General features: G+C 38.8%; 1 protein-coding gene and 1 non-coding gene across 2 annotated transcripts in view; one reads left to right on the forward strand and one right to left on the reverse strand.

Annotated features, from left to right (window-relative positions):
* The window catches only part of DBX2 (developing brain homeobox 2), a 38,514-nt gene extending 22,518 nt beyond the window's left edge, over positions 1-15,996 (reverse strand). The window contains exon 1 of the mRNA XM_036458179.2: positions 15,373-15,996. Coding sequence (XP_036314072.1) covers positions 15,373-15,814 — 442 coding nt within the window. The 5' untranslated portion in view covers positions 15,815-15,996. The remainder of the gene's footprint in view (positions 1-15,372) is intronic.
* On the forward strand, positions 3,269-3,417 carry LOC118731038. Its single transcript, XR_004991740.1, has one exon. It is a non-coding gene; the product is annotated as a small nucleolar RNA SNORA57 (small nucleolar RNA).
* Positions 15,997-16,288: the final 292 nt, after the last annotated feature.

A 16,288-nucleotide genomic window follows, 5' to 3' on the forward strand; every position in this document is an offset into this window, starting at 1 on the left:
TTAATTTTTAAAAGAGATTATACTACTGTAACTTAATTTCAGAAGGTTCTATGAAATATGTAGTTGGATTCAAAGTTTATAATAGTTAATTTATAAATAATAAATTATAGAGTCTGAGCAATTCCACAACAACAAAAAAGTGGTTTTTTTTCCTGATTGCTTTTTCATGTTTAAAAGTTTTTGAGAAGAGTAATAACGTTTAATCACAAGAGAAATCTAGTTAACTTGAAAGCATTCATGTTTATAGTATAGGGAGTTGCCATATTAATGTTCTGCTCATTTTATTAAACTATGTTGTTCCTAATATATTCAATACATATACATGAGTAAGTTGTCATTATACTTATAAATAAAGAAATTTTAAATTCTGTTTCTCAGTAGATGAAAAATACCTATAAAGGATATCATAAAACATTAATAGCTATTTTTTGCTGAGCACTTATTATATGCTAGCTTTTGGTTAAGTACCTTAAATATGAAATAGGCTTTAGTATAAATGTAAATATGTATGAGATTTCCTGAAGGTGGACAATTTTCTTTTACTAGGGCACACCCAGCAGAATGCCTGGCATACTCTAAATAGTCAATACATTTTCATCAAGTGAATAAATGATTTGCAAATCTAAGAAATAGGAAACTTTCTATCATCTTACATAAAGAATGAGGATCAGATGCACCCCTATGTTCACAGCAGCACAATTTACAAATAGCTAAGATTTGGAAATAGCCTAAGTGCCCATCAGCAGATGAGTGGATTAAAAAACTGTGGTACAAAACAATAAACTGTGGTACATCTACACAATGGAATACTACACTGATGTAAAAAAGAAGGAACTTTTACCGTTTGCAACAGCATAGATGGACCTGAAGAGCATTATGCTAAGCGAAATAAGCCAGTTGGAGAAATATAAATATCACACGATCTCACTCATTTGTGGAATATGATGAATAACATAGACTGATGAACAAAAATGGATCCAAAGGCAGAGAAGCACCAAATGGACTGTCCAACCTCAGAGAGGAGGCAGGAGAAGGCAGAGAAGGGGATGTAAAAAATCAACCAAAGGACTTGTATGCATTCACATTAGCAAAACCAATGGACATGGACAATAGGATGTTGGGGCCTTAAAAAAAAAAAAAAAAAAAAAAAAAAAAAAAAAGAATGAGTATCAGGAATTAACTGCATCCTGTTCCCCTGACACTACCTGAAATACAATATCTTCTATAACAGATGACCTTGAAATTTAACAAATGACTTCAAAATAATGATTTTACTCTCCCTTCATACCCAATGGCACCTAACCACATCCATCACAGCCAGTGGTGAACCTGAGGAGGGGTGGTGAAGGATTAAGAAGACAAACAAAAGAATGCAGTCGGGGCCCGGTAGGACACTGTTCTCAGATGGAGAGACAGTGCCCCAGCCTGTCATTTTATAGTCAGATCCCATGAGGCAAAGAAAAGGCACAGTCAAGATGTTTACAATGTTCTCATGAGTTTCAAATCTATTTATTTACATGCACCTGAGAACTCTATCAAGCTTTGTTTTGGCAGCACTTGCTGTACCTCCTGCAGTAACATCACTCAGCCACCTGGGACCATGGGTTCGGACCATAAGGTCAAGCTTATAACCATACCCTTCGGCTATAATTGTGCTGGGAGGATTTTGCCCTCCAAGCTGGGACCTGCATGTGGCTTTGCCATGAGAGGATCTTGCCCTCTCATTAGTCCAAGGCTTGAACCTGTCCAAACACTGTAGCCACTCTCCACAGGCATCTCTTTTCTCAATTATAGTAAAAATTATTTTGATACAAATATATGTCTTCCTTTAAGAACACAGAAATTTCAGACTTGTATTTTAATTAATTGATGAGTATGTGTTTATTTTAGCCAATGCCTTTGAAGACACTAATATGCTAAGTGTCCAAACATCTGACCAGTTGCTATTATGCACACTGACCACCGGGGGCAGACACTCAACGCAGGAGCTGCCATGACGCACACTAGCCATTTTATAGATAAACAGCCCCATAAACCTGGCACAAACAAAGCAACATTTGGCTTCTCCTAAGTGGGACACAGACCCTGCCACCACCCATTTGGAGCAACAGCCCACCAAATCGCAACCAACACTGCAAAATGTGGCCCACAACTCAGCCCAGCCCAAAAACCATTACTGTGGGAACTGGTTAATAATGTCACATAACAACCCCAGCTTCCTTTCCCTAATGACTAGCCTCCTTGGAGTTTCTTAAGCCCAGGAACCCTACTTGCTTTATAGCCAGGTGCTAACATTTTACACTTTAACCAAATGTCTGTGAAGCATTTCCCATGCCTCATCTTATTTGATCCTCACAAAAATCTTAGAGTAGGTAGATAGGAGACTTGGTGGAATCCTATTTTATTTTTATTAGCTGGAAAATGGAGATTTAGAAAGCTTAGAAACTTGACCTGACTGAAAAGAAGTAAGAAATGCTGGTCCTTGAAAATGAATTAAGATTTTCCCACTGTGCAGAATAAAGTCAAACACTGCTGTAGTTAAATATTTTACCCTTTGTTCTCCCTGTGTGATCTACAATAATAATCTGCTTTATGTTGATATTTACTGCTGTGTTACTGATAATTACCTGAGAGAGACTTTGGGGTGCTTCTCTGGGCTGGAAAAAGTTGAGCTACATCAGAAAGCAGTTCTAATTAAGCAAAGTTATTCTATATTTATAAAAGGCTAAGTTGACTCGCACATGCACAATACATATAAAGCTCTTGCTGGTGCCAAACACTTTGATCTATCATTGTCGATTGTGAATTTGGTTGACACTTCTATTATAGAGAAAAGGCAAATAGTGATATTAAAATATTTCTTCTAATTAATTTCCTTTCCATGTGCATGAATTCGTATACTGGGCCACTAGTATCAGAATAAGTCTCTTTCCCAGTAAAAATTTTAGTCTCAGAATTTAAGTCTTGCAACTTAATCACAAATTCAGATTTTTTCAATAATATAATGGAAATCAGTCAATATTGATATTTTTATTTTTCAAAATCTGGATTTTCAAATAAGAAAATGTCTTAATGTTGTTTTGAAAATATGACAACTATGCAAAGTATAACAAATACCTAAAAAAAAAAAAAAAAATACCTATTTTGGGTGTGCAAAAAATTCAATAAAACTTAAAAAAAAAAAAAAAAGTGTAATCCTCACTTAAGGACATGCTTACTGAGCCACAGCAGGAAGGATCTTTAAATTTCATTATTATCAAAAGTTGACCCTCCTTTTCTTGGCGGGGTTCGGGCGTGCGGTCCCGGTCCCCGTAATGTACGGAGGCAGAGGGAGAGGGCTCCGGCCCCCTCGGCGTCATGTCTTCGGTGCCGGCGGTGTCCAGTCCGCCGGTTCTATCCTCAAGCGCCGGGACACGGATCTCCGAGAAAAAAAAAAAAAAAAAAAAAAAAAAAAAAAAAAAAAAGTTGTTCAGCCCTGGCCAGTGTACTCAGTGCTCAGTGGTTAGAGAATCTGCACACCACAGGGTCTCAGCTTCAATTCCCAGTTAAGGACACATACCTGGATTGCTGGTTCATCCCCCATCCCCAGTCAGGGCACGTGCAAGAGGCAACCAGTCGATGTGTCTCTCTAAATAATAATAATTTTTTCTCTTTCTCCCCACCTTCCCCCTCTCTCCCTCCAACTACCTCTGAAAAGGAATGGAAAAAATATCTTCAAATGAGGATTAACAAAACAAAAAAACACAACACAACAAAACAAAAACGTTCTAATATTGATAACACCATCGTAGTAATGATACATCATTTCATTTAAATTTAACATCTTAAATTATATTACAAGAGCATGACATTATTTAGGCAGAGTTTCTATGAATATATGAAGTACTTAGAAAAGCAGAAATATATTCTGTGCATAAAAACTTGCCTCATTGTGTTTATTTTCAAGCATTTCAGTTAGCTAAGTTATTTTGTCAGTTAGCTAAGTTATTCCATCTCCAAAGTAAACATTCTATAGATAATTAAGTTGCCGCTATTGTGTTATTTGCCACTTAAAAAAACTGAGATAAAAGGAAAAGATTCAGCAACGTTGCACTTAGATGTATATACACAATTAACATTTATCATGACAGCTAGAAATACATAAAGATATTTTTGCTGGATATAAAGTAAGTACTATTGATACCACTGAAATAATGATGCGGGATATGTACAAATTACAAATTATATTATTCTAGCCAACATCTTTCTCAGGCTAACCCTAGAGCCCTAACACTGGAAAAATAAAGGGTAAAAAAATGAATGGTAAATTTCAGACAAATGATCAATTAAATTCATTTGTGATCAATGAAATTCTGAGATCTAAATTTGGCCAGAAAAAGAGTTGTAATTGAGCAGTCTGTTACATTGCAATATATTACCCTCTTGGTAAGGTAAAGCTGTCATCGACATGACGTGCTCTCTACAGTGACAATGCTAGTGGCTTAGGAACCACCTGTTACATAAGCAGGCTTAAAGTCCTATTGTGAAGAATTTCTTCACCATTTTAAATAACCTCTTTAACAGAAATATTTACACAGGAGATTAGTCAATTCCTGATTTCGATGCATTAATACACCTTGTTTAAGCTGGTTTACTCGGAAATCACTGTGAAATTCCAATTAAGTGCTCCATTTTTTGTACATGCTCTGACTTTGACATTGCCAATCCAGCCAAGCATGCCATTGCAGGCATGTTGAATGGTGTTAGGAAATAACCATTTAAAGTAATGCAATGCATTGGAAAATATATATTATAATTTAAAATAGTCGCAAGTCACATATTTTTTAAAGCAATGAGCAAAATTAAGAAACTCAAGCGTGATAAAAACCAAGTGACAAGTTGACAGATGTGTTAAAACTTTGTAAGCCATTAGGAACTGCTTTGAAGATGCTCTGAAAAGGGCAGAAAACAAAGCAATTTCATCCTGGATGATATGCATCTCGAAGTCCATCAATGCCTTCTAGATGCAGTCACTGTATCATTTATCATGTTAGGAAAATTCATCATAGGCTTACTGAACACTATTTATGATAATATTTAAGGAGTACCTACCATTTGATAGGTACTGAACTGGCTAAGAATTTGATACTTTCTATCTCATGAATTCATTAATATTCAACCTCAAATGGACCTGTATCTGGAATGTAATGCTGGCTGTTCTCGGCAATTTTTTTTTAAGTACAATAGAAACATTCATATTTTAGCATAATATTTAGCTATTAGCCATGAAGGATAATGATTTCATGCACAGCGACTGTCAGTTACTCAGTTAGAACTGGGGCCCAGGAAACAGACACATGTCCCAAGCTCACCCTATGAGGAAAACACGTGGCTTTTCCCATGGAAAGGATGCACGCGGTCAGGTCCTACAGCATGGTATTAGGTTCTCTTGGTGCATCACTTCAGGATATTCCAAATTTTCAGGATACTGCCAACAAATCTAACTCTAGGAAACTGTTATATACAAACAAATGACTTAAAAATGTTGGAACTAAATTGTCTAAAGCCAAGTGACTAAACCACTTGTTCACAGAAAACTTCATGAACTTTTCTCTTCTTAATTAGATATTCTGACCTTTCTGAAGACAAAGAATCCAAATCTCTAGCAATGATTTTGAATGTTCAATTAAGATGGGGACTTAGAGTCAACTTAATGATAAACTGGCCTGTTTGTTTTTTAACTTAACCAACTAGATGGTTCTGTGATCTAAATATCCCACAGCCACTAAGGGTTATAATCCTAGCTACAGAGAAATTATTTTCAAAATCCAGTTGACTAGAAAGCAAGCAATAAATTGTTTTTGTAATTTTCATTCTTCTTTTCTGATGAAGAACAACAGGTATCTACATGGGGGTGAAACACCATTCTTTTTATTGTCAAAGCAAACCGTGATACTGACTTGAGCTGACATTTCAAAGAAAGCATTCTAAAGACCACTAATAAAACCTTCAAATAAATTTCAGGAGCCCACTGCAATCATTTGGGCAGACATTTTAAAAAGGATGAGGAAAAGTGTGCAAAGGTCCTGAGATGTCTAAGGCAACCAAAGGGTCAAAAATACCTCCGGGAAAGAATAGGGAATTAAATAATTTCAAAAGATTTTAATGACCTCCTTCAAGTACTGGGTACATAGGCGCTAGGAATGAAAAAAATCTAAACTTCTGACCTAAAAATAATACATAACTGAACAGTCTATCTGGAGCAAAATGAATCCAAAATTGAGGCTGATGAATGGCAACCATCTGTCTTGAATAGTAAGACCTAAGAAATATCAGTTACCCAATGATGTGTTATTTATTTTATCACACAACCTGTAAATAATTCATTTATGATTAAATGCAAACTTGCCTTTAACCGCAAGAAAAAGCAAGTTACTTAAATTCATCCTTGACCTTTCTGCTTATCAGAAAACAACAGAAATCAGCATTTTCCCCCTCGAGTATTTCAGAAATAGAAACACAAAGGTCATGAGAAGTTAAATCGCATGCAATGTCTACTTGTTTGATTCAGACTTTTAATTCCGTGCAAATAATGTTTATTGCAAATCTATCAAGTGCCATGTAATTCACTGTGTATTGGGACTAAAAAGGTGGATAGTTTCCCTCCCTGGAAGAATTTCTATTGTTTAAGGTTCTTTACCTTACAGATTTTAAATCCACTGGTCAAGTAAATAACATTTACATTTCTCCAAATTTAATGTTGTTTTGTCAACTATGAGGCATTCACCAAGAAGATGAGATCTAAAAAAATTCATACTATGTGCTTTCCTAACCAGTGGTTTTCAACCCTGATACACGTTAGAATCTGGAGCACTTTCCAAAGACACAGATACCCACGCCCCAGACCAATTGGATTAAGTCAAGCTGGCCAGGAGTGGACCCCTAGAACAGCATTTTTTCAAAAGCTGCATAATGATTATAATATTTAGCCAGGATGAGACCCCTGGAAAGAACACAAAACAATGCCTTTACTCCTACCATTATTACATAGTATGAGATCAATTCCAAAAAAGAGAGAGAAAGAGAACATATAAAAAGCAGCATGGTCCAGACTGCCACTGAAATACAGCACAAGTTTTTTTAAAAAAAGAAAAGAATATTGTTAGAAAGGCTTTGTCAAAGAAGGCTTTAAGCAGAGAAAAAAAACTCTTAATCTGGACCTTGATTTGGAAGGTATTTAGAATAGCAAAAGAAAAAAAAGAATGAATTCCAGGAAGGAAATATGGTAAGGATAAGAGGAAAGAGGGCAAGGATAGTGGTGCCACATGGGGCAGGTTAAGGCATGAACATTAAGCAATGTGGTTGGAGGAGCTAAATGCAGATGTTGGAAGTAAGGCCTTCAAGAACAGATTAAATATTTTTATTTGATCTGGAAGTTAGATGGGGATGATTAAGTTTTTGTGGGAAGCTTGGTAATATGATGAAAGCTGTATTTTAGAAAATTTCACCTGGCAGTAGTGAATGCATGTGGTGGAATAAGGAGGAACTAAATGGGAGGACCCCACTGCCCTAACAATTTGCTGTAGCAATAGGCAATAGCATGCCCACTACCATCTTCTCCTATATCCTTACACCAACAGTTGGGTTGGGTCTGGATCGCCTCAACCTGTGAAGCCCTAGCTCGTTGCAGTAATCCAAGATAGTCACTACCTCTGCTGCTCTCCCTGCAAGGAATCTCCATAAGACCTCTTGAAAAAAAATGAGCTTGCCAGGCTGGCATGGCTCGGTGGTTGAGCATGAGCCATGAACCAAGAAGTCAATGGTTCGATTCCTGGTCAGGGCACATATTGGTGTTGAGGGCTTAATCCCCAGTAGGAGGGGTGCAGAAGGCAGCCTATTAATGATGCTTCTCTCCCATCAATGTTTCTATCTCTCTATCCCTCTCACTTCCTCTCTCTCTAAAGATCAATAAATGCACTAACTTTGAAAAAAATCCTTTGTTCTTTTTATTATAAAGTTGATGTCACTGAAGAGAATACCATAACAGAATAGTTCTGTAGCTCTCAAAACTCTAAAAGCCTTCATGAAGACTCCTTGAGCTCCCAGCTATCCCAGTCCCAGCAGGAATTGTGTTTAAAAGTGGTTATCCTGATTTCACCCTGTAGCAGGTCTTAAAGGGCCACACATCATTTGGCACTCCTCCCACTGAGAGGTGGGGACTATTTCCCATTCTCTTATATTGGAGGTGGTCTTGCTGCCTTGCCTGGCCAAGGGATATAAGAGAAGTGACAGTCAACTTCTAAGGCTGTGATAAGAAGCCTTGAGTTAGAGCCTGGGTTTCTTGAAATGTGCTCTCATAAATCTCGCTTTCAGAATCCAGGCGCCATGCTAGAAGAATCTTAACACACTGGGAAAGTCTGAGTGTGGGTGTTGGAACAGCCCCAGGTGAGCACTACGTTAACAGCCAGCACCTCTGTCAGCCACATGAGCAGCCACCTCAGACATCCAGCTAGTGGAACCTTTAAATGACTGCAGCCCCAGCTGACATCTGACTGCAATGAGAATCAGAAGGAGAACCATCCAGCTGAGCCCAACCCACAAAAATGAGGGAGAAAATGATAATTGTTCCTTTAAACCTCTAAGTTTGGAGATTGTTTCTTGCACAGCAATACCCTTTACCAATGTTGTACTGATGGTGAAATGATGGGAAGGAGTCTTCCACATCTTCCCCTGCATGTTATATATGGGCTTTTGATATGTGTAATTTTTTGTATGTGTATTTGAAAGTCAAATGTTAACCCTAACATCAGTTCTCATTTTAAAATGAAGAAGCAGAGGTTCAAGGAGATTACATGAATTGCTTGGGATTGTATCATCAGTGATATAAAGACCTTAGATGTGAATCTAGGCTATAAGATTAAAGAAGTGCTGCTAAAACCAGCTTAGAAAACATATAGATGTTGAAATTTGCCATTATGCTTTAGAGAAAGTACTGGCAAACTTTTACCATAAAGGATCAGATAGCAAATACATTAGGCTCTGCAGGCCATACAGTGTTTGTTGCAACGATCAATGTGTAATGCAAAAGCACCTATAGAAAGTATATAGGCAAATAGGAGTTATCATTCCTGCTTTGAAGAATCAGACTGTTTTTTGGCTTCACATCCAATATAACTGTAGAATTGGTTCAACACACCTAAACTCAATCCAGCTTGAGGTTAGTCTATTAGAAATCTTGCCAGCAGTCATGATCTTCACTCAAAGAATAGCTTACTAACTCCTTCACATATCTGTATCTAAAGTGCCAGAGATTAGCCCTGACTGGTATGGCTCAGTTGGTTGGAGCATCATCCTGTGTACCAAAGGATCATGGGTTTGATCCCCAATCAGAGCACATACGCTGGCTTGGGGTTCGATCCCTGGTCAGGGCATGTATGGAGGCAGCCAATCAATGTTGTTATTTTCCCTCTCTCTCTCCTTCGCCCTTCCTCTTTCACAATCAGTGGAAGCATATCCTTAGATGAGGATTAAAAAGAAAATGTCAGAGACTTAACGTTTTAAAGAACCAGCTTTAACAAAATTAATTTTGCTATCGCACTGTGCCTGAACATGTAAAAAGTAAGTGAAACATTTATTTCATGTTTAGAATATTTATAAACAAGAAGGCAATTCAATATTGAGCAACATATAGAAAAAGACTTAAATATTTCTTTCTTTCCCTTTCATGGATGCTTTGTTTCTGAAACAAAAGTCTAAAAACTTATAGAAGTCTTTTGATCTTTGACTTCAGAGAGAATTTTAATACCATAAGTTTACTGTTCACATAACTCACAAAAAAAAAAATGTGCCCCTGAAATATTCCCAACTATAATAATAGCTGGTTGACAAAATGAATAATGCTATTAAGAATAAAATCAGTGAAGTGATGAACCGTTCAGCATTGCCAAATCAAGTATTGACTGGAGGCTAAAAAGAATGCAAGGGAGAGATTTCATTAAAAGTGAAAACATTACTGATAGTAAAATAAAATATTTTGGAATAAAATATACAAGGGTCTGGTAAGCATATTATACATTAAGGCAAAAATCCAATTTTTTTCACTAAGAGAGTATAAAACAGAAGTATGATCTAATGAAGTCTTAAATAGGGATGCTAACAAGTACTAGTAGTCCTAGATAAAAATCATATTGTTTCTTTGTACAAGTTGTCTTTTTATTCCTGACAAATTTCAGGTGTATATGATTAAAAATATGATATTATTTACTGATTTAAAAATTGTGTACATTCACTACAAAAAAATCGCTATTAATTAAGAAAATCTTTGAGAATCTGTTAATCCAAGATTAAGTGGACAAATACTGTATTAAGAGCTACAAATCAAATCCCCTCAAAAGACACAATAAGAAGGATTCCAAAATTATGGACTATATCAACAACAGAAACAGGTGGTGGAAAGTAGGTTGAATAGAGAGCTAATGAATATTTACACCCCTCTCACCCTAACATAGGGCACATTTGCTTATGTATTTTAAAGATAACCTTCACTTCTATTAAAACTTTCATAGCAAAGAATCTCAAAGCATTATATGAACACACCTATGTTACCCTCTTACTTTCAAGTTGCTACCATTTCTATCACTATTCAGCAGCAAACCTAGCGATAACCTGTCTTCTTGGAGCAAAAAGAGAACTTTTTCTTGGGAACAAGAACAGGAAGGAGGTGACACGCACATAAAGGAATTTAACAGAGTCCAACAGACAGTTCTGCTTTCAACATCTGAGCTTTATTTACAGCAAACAAATGTAGATAAAATCACTGCTGACAAAGCCTTTTACAATAAATTGACCACAACATATGGCATCCTTTGGCCTCCTGCATGTCACCTTTAACTCTCTGAATCCTAAATTTATTTCTGCATAATTTTATATGCAATTTTCTAGGCATTGAAACCATTCTTAAACTTGCCTTCTGGATTCACTCCTGTTTTATTATTAAACTCCTGTTTTATTATTAAACCTCAGTAGCTTCAAAACATGTGAACAAACTGAGATCCCTTGTTGTTCAGGTGAGGTAGAGAAGCATAGATTAGGGGTTGGGAAAGGGCTAGGTGCTAAAGTCAGAGGCAAATTAAATGCTCATAAATTACCCTGCTGTAGTTTCAACTTAGACATTATTCTGTAAGGGCTGTGGCTTACTCAATCAGGACCAGACATAAAGGGATTATTAACCATGCTGATTCTCTTCACTGTAAGAACTCCTGCTTGAACCTGAAGGAGTTTACTTCATAATCCATGTAGAAACTATTAATATGTTAATATAACTCCAAATATATGTTAATCAGATTACAGAAATATTCAGATGTAGTAAGAAACAGTTCAATATTATCTACAAATTCCAACAAAAAATGGTTGGAATGGTAACCTGAGCATTTGTCGTAAGTCAGCATTATCAACATTCACGATGCTATGATTTTAGTTTGTCAAAACAAATCTATAGCACAACAATGTTAACAAAAAAAAAAAAGGGACATGCTCTGCTTCAAATAATCAGATCATAAGTTTTCCTTTGAACTGGAACCTCCACTTGGAGCACAAATCCATCTTCTTCCTTCCCCAAGAGCCTAAGCTGTAAGAGAAGCTATTTCATTTCACACTTGCAATGTATCTCAGTGAAAGTGGAATAACTACCAACTGGAGTACAAAACATAGGTTTAAGACAGAATCAAGGATTAATAAATAGTAACTGAGAGGGGGGGGGTATGGAAAAACTAGAGTGCACATTAAGTAACACAAGTAAGAAACAATCCTAATGGCGCCAGACAAAAAAACTAGGCACCTGTCTCCATTTCTGTACGATACAGTACAATTTACTTAACAAAATTGCTTGGGGGGGAAAAAAAGGAAAGAACCGTTCAGTTCACCTATCCAGAATAAACATTTGCTTTTTAATTCTTTTATATACAGCATAAGAAGTAGGCTTAATAATGAATAAATTATATTTAAGGAATTATCTTATGTCAAACATTTTCTAAAATGCTTAAAATAACAAATGTTATTAAAAAGCAAGGCCACTTTTTCTCTTTTGAAGATAGCTGGTGGAATAACCAAAATAAATTTAAATCTTTCAGCTTTTTACATGTCAAGTCTATCTTTTATATGCAAAAGATGAATATTTTCGTCTAGCACAAGATTCACCAAATAATAACATTAATAAATTTCTGATAATTAGGATTTTCTTGCAAACCCTCCTGGCGTCCATTAATGAACTATAACAGATCCAAAACTTTTTTGTTTTTCCCCAGATCCAACCCCTGGAGGTGACCCTTCTCGCTACCTACTAGTGTACTAAATATGTTCTTCTCAACTCTTGAGGACTGTCCTTTGATTTTTAAAGTTTTTAAACTACTCTATATGAACAACTTGGCAACATATAGCTATTACGTATTCCTTCTCTTGCACTAAATACTCAGGCTTGCAAATTTTTAGACAAGGCACTGACAGCTACACCTTTGTCCATGACTGTAAATAAATCAGCATTACTGTTTAGCCTAACCCCATTCCTTTTATAGGCTCAGATATAAAATCACAACTGATTTATTATTGTGATACATGTAATTGCTTATCTCATTATCCCTCATTAGCTTCTCATGTTCAGTGAAAGACTAATCTAGGGAATGTGAAGGTTTGGGGAAATTTTTTTTTCACATGTTCACAGATGTTTAAATTGATACTTCAGACCAAAACAATACTAGGAAGTGAAGTAATCATTCTAGAAAAATAATTGGCTTCTTGTGAGGATTAAAGCAGCTAACAATTAAAAAAAAAAATGCTTGGTGAACCATAAAGCAGTAAGAACATGGAGTAAAAGCTTCACAGGGCAGACAGTTACCTGTTTTGTTCACTGATTATCCCAATGCCTAGAACGAGCCTGACACATGGAAGACAGTATTTGCTGAATGAATGAAATAGATGGTATGATTAATAGTGGGTAACAAAAATAATGAAGCAGAAATGTATCCCATAGGTAAACAGTATTGCATTTCACCAATGCATTTAAAAAGAACTTGGTTTTCTTATTCAACATTCAGATGGGTAACTCCACAAATTAAGGTTGAGGAAAAAATGAGTAGTCAATATGCTGAAATGATTAAAAATCGCATTTTGCAATCCACTCCTAAGTTAGTGGCTAATGGATCAAAACTGGTAACTCACTGCCTTCAGAAAGACTGTTCTTTCTGAAAACAGTAGTTTTTCTATGTGCTCTCTACTCTCTACAGAACATAATCACTTTCATCCTCATCTAATTTTCAGGTGCAAAGTAACACTGTTGGTGCTCATTGTGACTCCATAATCCTACACAGTATAAAATAATTCCTATAATATTTGATAAGGCCAGAATCTGTCATTTAAATAAAACTGGACAATGTTAAAAGAAAGAAAGAAAGAAAGAAAGAAAGAAAGAAAGAAAGAAAGAAAGAAAGAAAGAAAGACAGAAAGACCTATATCCTTTGTCAAATTATGAAAATAAATGAACACAAATGCTCCTTTTAAGCAACACATTTGTGGGCACAAATTTACAGGGCTTTAACTTTCTTCTTGAGATATTTTTTCTAGTTTCAAAAATTAAATGCACTTTTTACAAGAATAATTTTTGGAAATAAAAGATTACTTGTTCAAATGAAAATTAACCTCAGAGAACATAAAATCTTCAATGAGAACTAGATAAAATATTAGGAAAAAAGATATGCTTAAACTACATTAGAATACTTCAAAGGAAAATATAAATTCTTATGCTCTTAATTATTCCAAAAATTATTTTTGCATTTTGACACTTTTAAAAGCATACAAGAATGAATATGTTCTTGAAAATTGAAAGAATGTAGCTAGGAAACCCTTTTCCCAATAAATTGCAATATTTTGAATGAAACAAAAAGGGCATATAAAGCTATTTTTCAGAGTTATTGACATACCTGCATTTGATTAGCATTTGGTCTATTTAAATTTAATCTATAAAATCTACAAAGGTTAAAATTAAGTACTTTTCCATTGCTGAGTAGCAAATCATCATCAGGAGCAATATAAAGGTCCTTGGAAAATAACTTTTATGAACATAATGCCAAACCACCAAAAGTTATGCAATTATTACATTTTCTTGAAAATGCTCTTTTTATGAGACATTATTTACTGACTTTGCCTACCTGAACATGTTTTATATGTTTCTAATTTTCCTACTACTTCAAAAAGAACAAAGTGACCCAAATTTCCAAGGCTTATAAACTTTGCCTTAACTATACTTGTTTCTCTCCCAAAGTGCAAAAAGGCCTCCTAGAATTTAGGTTTTTACACGATGTGAATGAGATCTTTAGCAACCATTTCAAACTGGAAGACCAGGGCAGGTTCTAAACAAGTTAATGTCTATAAAGTCATTAGCGATCAATTTGATCTGGCAGTTTACTGGGACGATGCAATCTGCCGAAAAAGCATCTATTAGTCATTCTGGACAAACCCACAGGGATTAAAAGAATGAGTTAAGATCGTCTAAGGACAGAGACAAAAAAAAAAATTAATTCAGCTTCTGAGTCTCAAAAAGGCTTTCCCCTCTTATACTGCCAATTTCGGCAGCCCCTCCATACGCTTTAGCAAATAGTTGACTAAATTGTCCACCTTCTTCCTACTCACACCACTTAACGTTTCATGCGGGAATAAAGACAAACCCAAAATGCCCTTCTTTTGGCAAGATTTCATTTATCGGTGAACTTCCTACTCCAGGTGCCAATTCATTGTTTCAAACTCAGCACGAAGAAAAAGTCGACCTGACTTCCTCACTAAAAGTGAGTCAAAGCTAAACTCTGCCCAACGCTCCTTCCCCAGATCTTTGCTAAGGCTCTTGCAGGCCCCCAAAGTGTCCCACCAATGTAAGTGGCAAATGCCCCCGAAAGCGCGCACCACGCGAAGCGCTCGCATCCAGGAACCTTCCAGCGAGCGTCTTCTCGGCCTCCAGGAAAGAAGCGGGCGGGCAAAAACTTAACTGAACTTAGGGAATCCCCGTGAAACTGGAGCCCGGCGACCCAGGGCTAACCCCGGGGTGCCTTCAGGGTTTCTCCCAAAGGCCCGAAAGTCCGGGTAGCCCGACAAGCTGCAGAAAGAAGAGGAGGGAGTGGAAGCTGGTGGCGTGGGATGAGGAGGGAGGGGGTAAGAATCACAATGCGTGGTGGTTCCTCTCCTTACCTCCAATCACCCCCAAAGTGGCTAGGGGAGATGTTCTAGGGGAGATGTTCCCTAGGGGAGATGCTAGGAGGTTCCGGGCCAGAGCGGGTTCGGGCGCACAGGGGATCGCAGCGCCCTTCGCGCTTTGCGCCCCGCCGGGCCCGGGCCCCCCGGCGCCGCACTCACCTGGGGCGGGAGGGTGGAAGGTGCCGTCTCGGTCCCCGGGGGCCCGGCCCGGCAGCCTGGCGCCGTCCGCAGGGGGGCTGAGCACCTGAAACGCCCACCGCGTGCCATAGGGCGCCCCGCCGCCGCCGGGGCTGGCGGGCTCGGCCGCCGGGCACAGCTTCAGGGGCACCGGGCTGGCGGGCAGCGGCCGGACCTGCGCGCCCGCCGTGGCGGTGGCCGTGGCGGTGGCCGTGGCCGTGGCCAGCGCGGCCCCGGGGCCGTGGGGCGGGGGCGGCTGCAGCCCCGGCGGCGGCGGGGCGCCCCCGGCCCGCAGCAAGTTCTCGATGAGGAAGCTCTTGCCCAGGCTGCCGAAGCCGGGCGCGGCGGGCCAGTGGAGCAGCGCGGAGGAGGCCACCACGTCCCAGTAGGCGCCGGCGGGGGCCGCCAGGGCGCTGGGGAGCATGGTGGCGCCCCGGGCCGGCCGCACGCCCGCCTGCGGCTCGCGCACCCCGGGGAAGGCAGGCAGGAGGAGAGGCCGCCGAGGACGCGGTGGACTTGGGACGGTATTATTTATTTGGATCGGGCGTTTCTTTAAAGGAGGGGAGGAGTGAGCGTGGGAGGGGGAGGCTGTGCGTTTTCCTGGCCCTCGGTGTGGGCTCCAGGGGCGCGGAGGGGGGCCACGTTTGGGGGGGGGGGGGGGCGGGCGCGTCCCTCCCGCTTTCTATGGGGATCCGGACGGGATTTTTTTTTTTTTTTTTTTAAGAAAGCTGGAAGGTGTGTCCAGCTCATCCATTCACGTCACCCGGCCCACAAAGTGACAGACGCGGCCAACAATAAGGGCAGCCCCCAGAGTCCGAGCTCTGGCGAGGGGCGGGGGCGGCTAGCTGGGAGGAGGTGGGCGTGGAGGCGGCGTGGACGGGGCGCGCTTGGCCCCCTC

Source organism: Pipistrellus kuhlii, unplaced genomic scaffold (assembly GCF_014108245.1).
Source record: "Pipistrellus kuhlii isolate mPipKuh1 unplaced genomic scaffold, mPipKuh1.p scaffold_m20_p_3, whole genome shotgun sequence".
In the NCBI taxonomy this organism is placed as follows: Eukaryota; Metazoa; Chordata; class Mammalia; order Chiroptera; family Vespertilionidae; genus Pipistrellus; species Pipistrellus kuhlii.